General features: G+C 36.7%; 1 protein-coding gene across 1 annotated transcript in view; it reads right to left on the reverse strand.

Moving 5' to 3' along the window:
* The window catches only part of PDE6C (phosphodiesterase 6C), a 28,459-nt gene that overhangs the window by 15,407 nt on the left and 329 nt on the right, over positions 1-12,723 (reverse strand). The window contains exons 2-11 of the mRNA XM_008643914.2: positions 12,186-12,723; positions 3,415-3,567; positions 3,219-3,308; positions 2,849-2,989; positions 2,272-2,346; positions 2,119-2,183; positions 1,946-2,012; positions 1,164-1,211; positions 808-957; positions 3-125 (exon numbers count right to left, since the gene is read on the reverse strand). Of these exons, the coding sequence (XP_008642136.2) occupies positions 3-125; positions 808-957; positions 1,164-1,211; positions 1,946-2,012; positions 2,119-2,183; positions 2,272-2,346; positions 2,849-2,989; positions 3,219-3,308; positions 3,415-3,567; positions 12,186-12,665 (1,392 nt within the window). The 5' untranslated portion in view covers positions 12,666-12,723. The remainder of the gene's footprint in view (positions 1-2; positions 126-807; positions 958-1,163; positions 1,212-1,945; positions 2,013-2,118; positions 2,184-2,271; positions 2,347-2,848; positions 2,990-3,218; positions 3,309-3,414; positions 3,568-12,185) is intronic.

Below are 12,723 nucleotides of genomic sequence, written 5' to 3' on the forward strand. Positions count from 1 at the left end.
GCAGGAGTGGCCTTTGTCTGGTACATAAGCATTTCCTGAGCAATGTCTTTCCTGTTTTCAAGTTTGTTCATTTTGTCATAAGTGTCAGTATTTAAAACAGACCACCCCAGGAACTGTGTGAGAGTCTGCAACAAAGTCAAGTAAAGCAGAGATGATGCCTTGCCAACAGAATGAACCTGACAATTTGACTTAGTTTTCTTAAAGTCCCATTTCTGGCAGTGCCCTTTGAAAAGCAAGGTGCTACTCTACTAGTTAGAGGCCTTTATCTTCCCTCAGCCAGTTCTGTTAGCACTCACAGCTTCTAATGACATTTGGCTCAGCCTAGTAATGAAGTAATTAATATTCCCATTTTATATACAGGACTTTGAGGCTTATGAAGCTTAAGTCAGGTGGGTGGACTTTGCTACACTGTGTAGCATCTTATCTTGCCTGAGTGCATGTGATTATGAATGCTCTGTGAACTCCCATGATCACAGGCTTGGTATCCATTGGCAAGCAGCACACCATACCTGCTTACCCACTGCTACTTAGGAGATGCCGACCATCATTAAAAAGTCAAAGCATTCAAAGTAAAATTATAAGCAATTTTTCTTCATTACTGGAATGTAACTGATCACTCACAAATTTTCAGTATTATAAAGGGAGATAAAATCTCAGATTCTTAAGAAACTACATTGTGAAGAAGATAGACATTTGTCTAGATGTGGCCTATTTGAAAAATTTTTGACATATGAAAATGACTTTTTACTGCAATATTTTTATTAACATCACATAGCTCCTCAAACCCTCTAATGCTATTAAGCTTACTTCAGTGATCTGTTCATCATACTCGTCAAAAGGTTTTCCATCTTTCCTATTGTAAAATGTAGCAACTCCCACAATTTCTTCCTTTTTGTTGACAATCGGCAATGACAAGACATTTTTGACAACCCATCCAGATTCATCCACTGGTCCTTTCTGTAGCAAAGCAAAAAACCAGGAAATGTGTATTTCTTTGAAAGTAATAATACAGCTATGGATATAAGCAATGTAACAAGAAGCTTTTGTTTGTGCATCACAATTGAATGAGAAATTATTTATACAATCAACTGGATAACCAATTAGTGGCAAGCACTAGAATATTTTTCTACAATATTTATACTTATTAACATTACTGGATTTACCTGAAATGTGAAGTATTCATCCGATGGTGCGTCCATCATGTTACAAATCTGCAGCATAAAGAAAATGAGACATTTTTAAAATGGAATATAATGTGCATCAAAGCTTTATATATGGTCTAATATTTTGAAAAGGAATATTTATTTTATAAGCTAACAGTAGTGAGCATCATAACTAGCTACAGAATCCAAAATTGTTCCTCTTAAATTAGATGTGGTTATTCTAACAGACATAATTTCTGAATGTTTGTAGCAAAGTTCCTCAGTGTCTCACAGTGCAAAAGTGCAATGATTAAGAAAATCACTTCCAGTCTAAAATGGCATGGAGATTTCTAGAAAAAAATAATTGAGTACTAAGGGCTCTATTAAACATGCCACAGGGTTACTCATACCTGTCATACATCCTGACTTTGAATTACATATGTTTATGCAAGAAGATGTAGGAAATAAAGAAAAATTTAAAACCTTGTATGTGATGATTTTCTTATTTTGACATTTTTTGGTGACATTTAGCACACCTGGAAAGTGACATCAGACACAGACATTACTCCTCTGATATCACCACAGTCCAAGGGAAATTATCCTGCTGTTTTCATCACTTGTGCTGAGACCTTGTTTCCATCCAAGACAGTGATTTAAATGATTTCACTGGGAACCAAAGGCACTGGAAGCAGCATGGTATTTTTGTGGAGGTTTTTGGTCATAGGGAGATTTGGAGGTTTTTTGTTCAATCAGAACTACTGCAGGATTTAAAACTCTAGTTTTTAGTTTTGCTATGAACTTACAAGACCATTTTCAGCAACATATGTTGGCAATCCACTGACAAGACACCAGTGATCTGCTGGAGGTGACCTTTTGAGAGACAATGAAATTAATTTATTTCTACAATATAGACATACCATTCTATCCCAGCAATATCTAACTACCACACATTCACAAGCTGCCAATGACTACTCACGGAATGACTTTGATTTCTTCTTGTCCATGTAAAAGATAGTCAATAATCTTATAAAAGTTGATTTCCTATATAAAAATATAAAAGCATCTAGGTGACTTGTACAACTTCAGTGTCAAACTTAAGATTTATAAAAAGAAAAATTAATATCCTCACTCGTCCATCAGGTGTCTTGGGGCCTTTGTAAGGCTCTGCCTCCCCCAGCCGGATTGGCCACTCGTCATAGAACTCCTGAGAAAATGATACACAGAGGAAAAAGGAAAAAACAAATCAGTTCTGTGTTCATAGATAACATCAGATCTGTGGATTACAATTTGATTTTTATTTCTACATAGTTTACTATGGTCACATTTCAGACAATTTTAAGAAAACATGGGTAATTATATTCCAGACAAGAAATGTTTGCCAGTAAATTGCAGGCTAATCTTTTCTCTAGATAGTTGTACAGCTTAATTTTTCTTTTAGCAGGTAGATATTTCTAAAGCAATAATCAGACCTGCACCTCTACCCTTTCTCACATGGAATTATGAATATGAAAAATTATTTTAGAATTGGCCTTTATGATATTGTGGTTGTATCCTTTGCCACACTTATATTTTGCACGTAATCTTTGTAACATTGTTAGATTTTATATCAATTATCCCAAAGAGTTAGAAAGCACGGTAACTTTGTGTCTTGGAGACTTCAAGTCAGGAGTGGTACATTTCTAGCAAGTAGGAAAAATAATTGTTACCTTCTCTTTAGTCATGTCCAGCAGACCAATAGAGTACCTTTCACAATTCAAATACATTCGAATAGTATACAGAGCTTTGTGAAACTGTCGTTCTATATCTGTTAGCTCTTCAAATACTTTGTTGGCAGACCACAAAAGCATCTATTTACAAAAGGGAAGGAGGATAATGTTCAGAACAGTAAGAAAACATAAACATATGAATCCTAGGCATTCCAGAATGAAATGATAAGGTGCATTACTGTTATCAAATTTATAAAATAATAAATAGATTGTATCCTTACTTCAATAAGCTTGCAAGAATATGAAATATTGGGAATGATAATTGTTTCATACAAAAATGAAGTATTATCATTAAAAAATGCTTCTATACCTGGCTTTTTCGTGATTCAATATTGTAGAGATACGACGTATGATGATTTCTTAGGCTCAAAGATATAAAGTTGAGGTATTTTTTAAATACCTAAGAATGACAAAAATCAAAAATAAGACAAAAGTATTAAATTAAGAGATAGAGTCACTCAAACTACTTGTTGAACTGAAAGCAATCTTATTGTGTGAGATTTTACCTCTTCATCCTCTTTTGAGAACTCAGGGGCATTTAATTTGTTGAGTGCCATCACAACAGCAAGCACCTCTTTACCCTGTGTAATTGCAGTTGCCAACATATTAACTGTTTTATAACCAGTTTTTTTGTCCATAAAGTCAGAAAAATGGTTGTTCTGAAAGAAGAGAAAAAAACCACAAGTTAAATGTGCAACAGTTGCTTACCATGCCAATAGCAAATGATCATTTCATTTGATAACTGATGTTTGCAATGCTGTGAGCACTGTTTCACAGTGCAGTAGGTTTATACTTGAAAAAACCCCACTATCATTATTTAACTCAATCTTGCAGAGTTATATGTACAAGCTTAACCGAGGCATAGATTATGAAGGTAGCTTCTGAAACCAAGTTCTGTGCAGGCCTTTATTATAATGCTGAGGAATTAAAAATATGGGAAATACAGATTAAATGATATAATAATATGATCTTGTGACTATGTGTGAATCTAACATATATGGCTTATGTGTTATAGAATTACTTCATAGCTATGCTAATATTTATTATTATTTAATTATTTCTGTAAACAAAATTCATTATACATTTCCCTCACACAATATTTAAAAGTACTACCTGTCCTGGCTAAAAATACTTATGTCAGTGAAGCATCCCCAGCAAGTATTCATCTGGCTGAGCTGTTTCTTATTCCTTCCTGTCTGACACACTCCCATCCCTGTTGCTCCCAGCTCTACATAGGTAGAGGTATAGGTATCTATATAGATATAGGACCAGAGCTGCTTTTGTTGAGTGTGTGATCCTGTGGGAATAAGGCCATGTGGCTAACAAATGAGCCACAGCTAACTATTCCACATTTACATTTTCATCCTTAAAAAATGCTGGGAAGCTAGTTCGTGCTTCATGGAGAACTGTGTTATTTCCTCATATCAAAGAAATTCTTGGTGTTTTCTTGAAAGGCCATAGTGTTCTCTTTAATTTTAAAAAAAGGGATTTAAACATTTTCAGGGAAATTTGTTTGTGTAGGGTTGTTATATTTTGTTGTGTTATTAAGAAAATACATCTGAATGAGGTGAGTTATGAGTTGGGGGTTTGAAATTTGTTGATCCTTTTGTACTGAGAAATGCCTTGGTTCTACTAAGCGGCTAAAATGGCTAGACTCTGTCTTCACAGAGCCATTTTCATCCCCTCAGATTTTACTGCTAACAGTACTCAAGCTTCTTCATAGAGATGAGCACTCAAGTCCTGGTATGCAGTCAATGGCAGAGTCTCCCTGAATTTCCTTTAGCAGGCCTGGTTCTGATTTCTCAAGGTGATGAGCAGTTGGTGCTGAATGAGGATGTCAAGAAGTTGCCTGGTAACCAGGGAAAGTCAGACCACATGTTAACATCATGGATAGGAACAGCAGCTGGTCAAAATGAGGCCAATAGAGCCCCGTTTTCAGGACATTCACCCAGAACCAAGATTCCCAAACCTTACCAGTCCCCTGCAATTAGCAAGTATTTGTGAACCCACTTACACTGCATGTCTATCATCAGAGCTGGCAAACACAGCTGCTATTAATGACTGCATTAGCTTAGGCAGCTGAGATCTGTGGGGCGCATCCCGAGGTGCCTTCCTTGCTGATAGGCTGGAGAACGCTGCAGCATGCCACATAATGGAACTCCAGCTCTCATAGATTATACATGAATCTACTTAAACAAAACCCCAAACAAATAAGCGTTTTCTAGGTTATAAGATCAAGCATGACAATGCTTGGAAATGCCAGAACTAGAATTGTTTGCCTATTATTTAGATTTTTCCTCTTAATTTCCTTTTGCCCCTCTTCCCTCTAGCAATTGTTTCTAGAATGTATTGAATTTATAGCATGTAAAACTCTAACAAGAAAGACAGAATTTTATTATCAAAATTATTTTTCATCAGAATAGTAGGGTTTGGGTTTTTTCCTTGTTTTTCATAGTCTATAGTCAGTCCATCTTTTATGTTTGCATTTTAGATTTCCTTCTAGGGCTGCATTTCAGGGAAACAAATTAGATGTCTGGAAGTAACTCTTAAATATTGTATTTATGCCCTGGACTCTCTTACAGAGAATTGATTCTCTTAAGGACAGCCTGTGTCATCCCCATAAATTCCATTCAATGTATCAGGCTGTGTTTGGATCCCTGGAAAGTGTAGCTACTTTTGAATATACTGTCCATGAGAGAAGGGGATGCTTTCTCTACTTCCAACTAACTCCCTGAGTTGTTTTCTGTTTTTCTCAGAGAAAGGTATAGGAATATCTCATTTAACAGATATCCAGAGAAAATGCCAGGCAATCCATCTCTTCTGTGTGAGAATCAAATACTGTCCTGCAGCCTGCTAAACAAATATGTTATTACATGGAAATATTCAGTTTTCTGTGGGATGTATTATTTACTGACACAACCATTCTGGACTTGGGGGTGGTTTTGAGCTCCAGTTTTTGGGCTTCTGGCTGTTTTAGCCATTGAAAATCCAGTCAATCAGACAGATAACCTGACCTTGTTTTGTAGTCCCTCTGTGTCACTAAGAGCATCTAGCCTCCTGGCAAGGCCCAGGTTCCTGGTTTTAGGGTACTGTATTCTGCTATGGAGGAATAAATAAAAAATTCAGACACTCCTGGATTTCCGAATACTTAAAAGGAATCTGTGACACCAAATGAGCTGAATCATCAGGATTCAGCTGCTGTGTCTTACTTTGCTTAATAACTCTAGAATAAAGGTACAAGCAGTGGTGATCAGAAGTGTTCAGAGGAAGCACTTTGGTCATGCAATTTTTGTAGAGGATAGAAAAAATTTAATACAAGTCTCTATTAATAAACAGAAAGTTCAGTAACCACAAGCCATCCTGTGCCTAGATAGTCCAAAGTAGAAAGATAAAAGTACCTTTTAATGCATTGGCAGCATTCCCACAGTACATACAAAGAATCCTGATTTACATGATTTGCATATACAAGCAAAAAATTGTGCTTAGTATTACGCTTTTCATTATTGACTATTTTATACATAATTGCTAGGAGTTTTGAAGCCTTTATCTCCAACAGAGTTTTTAAAATATTTTCACGTGGGAACACAAGCTCCTTCTTTTTTCTGAAGAAAATCACTTTTCACAATATCTAAGAAATCATGTTCATAGACAAATAAGCAAGAAATGTGGCCTGCAGTACCACAGCCAGAACATCTTGGTGCATCCACGACTTCATGAATGTGGACACTTAGTCTATTTGATCCTGATGTTATGAATCAAACTACTTTTTAGAGCAATGTTTTGGACTTCCATCTCTCAGTTAAATCACAAAATAGGCTTTAAAAGAGAAATTACAGAAAAGAAATCTGCTGCTAACTCCCTAACTGTAGTACATGTGCAGGTATTTCCTACTAGCTCCTTTTAAAGCTGAGATACCAAGGCATTTGCTGTACAATGATCAGTTCTTTAGATAGGCCTTAAGAGATGCAGCATATCCTGGACTTGCAGTAAGCCAGCACCAGCACCCAGCTAGCTCAACCAGCTAGCACAACCTTCTCAATGGAGGAATGTTTCCTAATATCCAATCTAAACCTCTCCTGGCACAACTTGAGGCCACCTCCTTTTATCCTATTATTTCTTAGTTGGGAGAAGAGGCTGACCCCCACCTTTCAAGGATTTGTAGACACTGATAAGGCCTCTCTGAGCCTGCTTTTCTCCAGGCTCAAAACACCCCCAGCTCCCTCAGCCACTTCTCATAGGACTCGTGTTCCAGATCCTTCTTCAGCTTTGTCACCCTGCTCTGGAGTTGCTCCAGCACCTCAATATGTTTCTTGTAGTGAGGGGCCCACAGCTGGACACAGGATTCAAGGTGTAGCCTCACCAGTGCTTGGTACAGGGCAACAATCTCTGCCCTGTGGTCCTGCTGGCCACACTGTTTCTGATCCAAGCCAGGATGCCCTTGGCCTTCTTGCCCATCTGGGCACTGCTGGCTCATGTTAAGCTGCAGCTGATCAGCACCCCCAGGTCCTTTTCTCCCAGGCAGCTTTCCAGCAGCTCCTCCCTGCCGTGCTGCCTGCGGTTGAAGTGACCCAACACAACAAGAGAGAAGACTTAATCCTCCAGGTGAGGTGATAGGGCCAAGACAGCAGATGCCTGCTTTCCTCCACCTCTTTCCCGTTGTAAAGCACAGAGGAAGAAGGGGTTACTGTGACCCCTTGCAGTTATGACTATTTTACTCATACTAGGCAGGAGGTTCTGTGTTGGATAGATGAGCTCAGACTGCACATATTTCTTCGCATTATCTCCATATGTTTCTGGTTTTGTTTCTGGTAGCTCTACAGTGTTTTCTTCTCTTCCTGATATTTTCTTCCACTGATTGTCTTGCATTGGTTCAGATTTCTCAAAATTTGAACCACTTGATAGGTGGTATTGATGTGCTATAATGCTTTATCTCTTACTCCTACTTAGCCTAATTTCAACTCACAAATGTTTTTGTTTCATAATGATATAATTGAGTATGAATAGAAAATAAAAAGCACCTACCATCATCTAAAAAATGTCATCAATCTGATTCAAAATGAAACCAAATTGGCTAAATGAGTTGGTCCTTTCTTGGGCAACACTCCAAAAATTATGTGTGGTCAGGGATGTAAATCTCATTTTAGGATTTAACTTATTAGCATTACAGAACAAATTGACTTTGTTATTGTCAACATCACTAGAATTCTGAAACTGAATCTAGGACAAATTAATATATATTTAATAGAACTTGGGGATTTAACTTTTCAGTAATGTCACTGAAAAGCCTGCTTGTTATTTGCCATATTTAGTGACTATTTTGCAACTTCTTGAAATTGTATTTGTAATATATTAAGTGGTTTTTTGCAAAACCCAAGAAAATTAGATAAAAGGGAGCTTTTAATTTTAATTTTAAATGTACATTTTTTCTTCAGTTTTGGGAGCTTTCCTCTTAGAATGGTAAATTGAGGAAAGAATTGGTTGATGTTTTCTTCTGGAAGGCACAATTTATAGAAATTTGTTCTGGTGTTAAAATATTTTCTGGTGAATTGACTAAATCTTTGCTATTATAGAAGACTGGAACATGTTTCCATTTTTCCAGTTAATATTTATTGAGTAGGAGTTTCTGAAAATCTGGTGTTTATTATCAAGGTAAGATAAAATGGAGGAGCAGACATCAACATTTACAGTGTGTATTCTTGCCATGCAAAAAGCCACCTCAGACAGCCCAGAGTCTGGGGTTTAGAACATCCACATTAATCCAGCACTCCTGTCAGTTTAGACAGGCCTGGAATTAAAGTCTCTCCCATGCTTGGGTTAAAGAGTAGAGCTGCTGTTCTGAAGCTGGATCAGCTTACAAATGCTTGCAACTTGAAGATGTGTTTAAGTTGATTTGTACCATAGGTTTCCAGTGGTTAAATTAGGTACCACAACAATCACTCTTCTGGTGCTTAATCTGAGTTGGAATCTCCCACGGTCTCTTGTTTCTTCACTTCACTTGGGTTATGAATTCCAGTGCAGAACCTCTAAAAATGAGGGCTGGTTATTTCAGCACCAAAACATTTCAGCCCCCTTATAGATCTAATCCAAAAGCCTTCACTTCTTTTGAAGCATTTTTTCACAATTTTTATAATTTTAAACTCAACTAAAACGAAGAATATTATTTCTTGAGTTTCCAGTTATTAATTAAATCCTTGTCTTCAAATACCTCTGAATTGAAAGGAACAGTTCAATAATTTAAATAGGTTATGGATTAAAGCAAATATGTAAAGTCTTTATTATTGGTTCTTACAAGCTGACAATGTGAGATTTTGATTCCCCAAAAAAGACATACTCCTTGTAGAGCTATTTTTTAGTTCTTAGTTTTATTTGGAAATAATGCCTTGGAGAAAAATGTGTGGTAATTGTACTCTCCTTTATAATGTTGTCTGTGTTATCAATTACTGTTTAAAGAATACTAATGGACATATCAAATTTTTTGCAGCCTATTATTTTACTTTGTAATACTTGAGGCACATACTCTGCTAGATCCTGTGAATAATGTGAGACAAATTATTAGGGTAATGGTCCTACCTGGCCTCCTGTTTCTCACAACTCTTAAATCCTGGATTAAATGCTATTAGCTCTCACAGTCAACAGGTCCATAATCTTGTGGGGAGGAGACTGTTCTGACTACTAAGTTAATTATTGAAGGTCTGTATCTTTTCCTCTGCTTTTCTTTTCTGGAGCATTAGTCAGGATGAGGAGCTTCCTCACGTTTATTGGTACCTTTCCAGGATGAAGAAGGAGATAATCCCTAAAGAACCGGTTGCCAGGCAATAAAAGTAGAGTAAATTCTTTTTCCCCAATGATTTATTCCTGTTGTGATCTTATATTGCATTTACTTTTGTTATAAAGGGATGATGATTGAAGCATGAATATGTCACACCATGGGTTTGTCAATGTTGTCATGTACTTAAGACTTAAAAAACACTATGCTGTTTGGATACGGACTGTGTCAACAGTAGAAAGTGGCTAGACATGACATTTTAAAAGTACTATAGCCAACTAGAAGTAATCATTCTGCATATTGTATTCTGACAAGGCAGTAGGGGCAAAATTCTTCTCTGGCTTAATTCTGCTTGTCATTTTTTGTTCGAAATTTGGGTAGCAGACAATCTAGTTTGACTGAAGTGTACATGTAGTGAACTGAAAAATAATTACCCTTTCTCAAATGTGTTAAAGACTTCAGTGTCTGCATATTTCTGCTGCCTTGGACTAATTATGCTCCTTAAATGTGACTGACTCAAGCTGAAGTTCTGGGTTTGCTATGGAGATAAAGATTCTGGTGATGTAATTGGGAGCTCTTCTTGTGTGAGGAGTGTGGACTTGGACACTGCCTTTTTGTACACATAGAATGAAAATGCTGACATTTTTTGAGATCTTTAGGGTTGTTTTTAAATATCAAACCTTGGTCCCAGAGAAGTCTCTGGGAGTTTTGCAATTAACTAATAAAATGTCATTATTCTGATGATGTTTAGTTACCAAATTTAGATTAATGGGACCATAGTTTAATTGCATTTTTACATGTGTGCCTAATGGCGTAGGCCTCAGTAATCCTAAGAGAGTAAATGGGTGCCTAAATAAAGATTACCTTGGAATGATTGAATTATAACAGATACTCAGCTGACATAAATTAATTTATGAGCACAAAACACCTAGCAGGATCAGATGGACAGAAAAGTTCTCTTACTTAAGCATATTCAAATAACATTTGTCACAACATTTTGAACAAATCCTATTGCAAACACAGAAATATTTGGTTAGTACTGCTCTGGGCACCTCTCTCTATAAAGATACTAAGAAGCAGTGCAGTGTCTGATAGGAGGCACATCTTCCTTGATCCTTCTGATCTTTTCTCATGTAATCAGTCTTATGAACTTGGACAGATTATCCTCCAATCTCCCCACGTGGTGGTAAGAGGCAGTAAATCAGACACTTCTGGTCAGAACAGCAACCACTGAAGAAAGGATATTAGTGGTCAGTTGAAAATCAACTGATTTATTTCCTCAAATCAGTCTTCTGTTTGCCCCTGTGATTCTACTTACATCTGAGGCAGTTTACTATATATTGGAATGTCCTTTTCAGATATATAAATATTCATTTGTTTCTGAGCTTTAAAACTAATCTTTTATAACTTTTATCATGATAAATATATTATTTTTTGTTTACCTCCTGGAAAACACTGATAATTGCAGTGGATAAATACTTTCATTATTTACTTGGAGCTTAGGACACTGAGGTGGTTTCTATCTCTAAAATAGTCTGGAATTTTAAATTGACTGAATAGGAAATACTGAGAATCCAGACAATTATCTTGATAATTTTCTTAGCCCCATTCAATTATGTTCAGATTTTCCACATAGGACTAAAAAGAAATTAAGATACCAGCATCTGATGATTCAAGGTTAGTTATTTATAAAGTAATCTTCACATTCAAAGCACATTTACATTTCCCCATGTATTCCAGAGCAGTTTCTAAAGCAGACCTCATACATGCATGTTTAACTTTTGTTAGGTCACTCATCATTTAATTCACATTTATAATAAATAATAATAATAAAGATGTAAATAAAGTGAATAAATAATATAATAAATTCTTATCAGCACCTTAAAGAAAGAAGATGATTCAGTGCAGATTCAACAGGAACTTCAATAATGTCAGAACAGCTCTGACTCATTAATTCTCTTCTACAGAAAATGGTTCTGAACAAAAGCCCTGGATCCAGATGTACTCAAAATCAAATCCATTTTAAATCAACCACTGACATTTATGTTGACATCATCTTCATCTGTCCTTATTCACTTACTAATAAGGATACATCTTCATTACAAAAGCTGCAAATTAAATGATTCAGAGATGCATGCATGGCAGCATGGAATGATAACAGAGAACACTTGCAAGCCCATATTGGAAAACAGAATATAAGCCTGCCTTGTTCAGCAGAAACTCAGGTATTTAATGGTCTCTATTATTCTAATATTCTCCTCCCTTATTATAGTCATTGACATTACAACTACTTTAAGGCCACTGAAAACACCTAACTAGGCTATATGACGTGGTTCTATTGGATTTTAAGCCGTCTCCACTGATGCTTTCCTCATGTTATATGTCTGGATTCCTGTCTCTGAGATTTTTCTGAAGAACGACTTTTTACCTCAAGCCCTGGGCAGGAAGCTAAGTAAGCAAATGCACAGAACCCCATTCCAAGAGAAGTGACATCCAAGAGAAGTCACTTACCTTTGTCACATCAGGTATATTAAAAAACTTCTTGGTATGAGCCACCCATCCCACTATCCCGATGTCCAGAGGAAAAACAGTCTCATTTTCTGGTTTCACCAAATTCTGCTCATAGCTGGAAGTTGGAGTGATATCAAGAATCCTGGAGGCTACTTCTGGAATACCATTTCGGGAACGACAAATGAACATACTACACCGATCAGCTGCCAGCAGCTGTGCCAGCCTCTGCAAGGACTTGTGCACAATCTTTTCCATAACACATGCTTCATCCTGGATTTCTGTTACCAACTCAAAAATGATGTCACACTCCTCCAGACGGGACATGTCTTTGAAGCTGACGTCTCCCTTCACATCCCCAGGCTTCACATTAAAGATACTTCCCAGCACTTCTGGTCTCATTTTTCGGTCGAAATACTCCTTGGCAAATTGCGGATTGTTCTCCAAGTATTTTTCAACAGCATCTTTATTTACCTCACCCATTTTTGTAGGATTTTTCCTAGGATTTCTTCTAGAACTGCATCACCATCAAAGCAGGAAT

Source organism: Corvus brachyrhynchos, unplaced genomic scaffold, assembly GCF_000691975.1.
Source record: "Corvus brachyrhynchos isolate BGI_N302 unplaced genomic scaffold, ASM69197v1 scaffold61, whole genome shotgun sequence".
Taxonomy (NCBI): Eukaryota; Metazoa; Chordata; class Aves; order Passeriformes; family Corvidae; genus Corvus; species Corvus brachyrhynchos.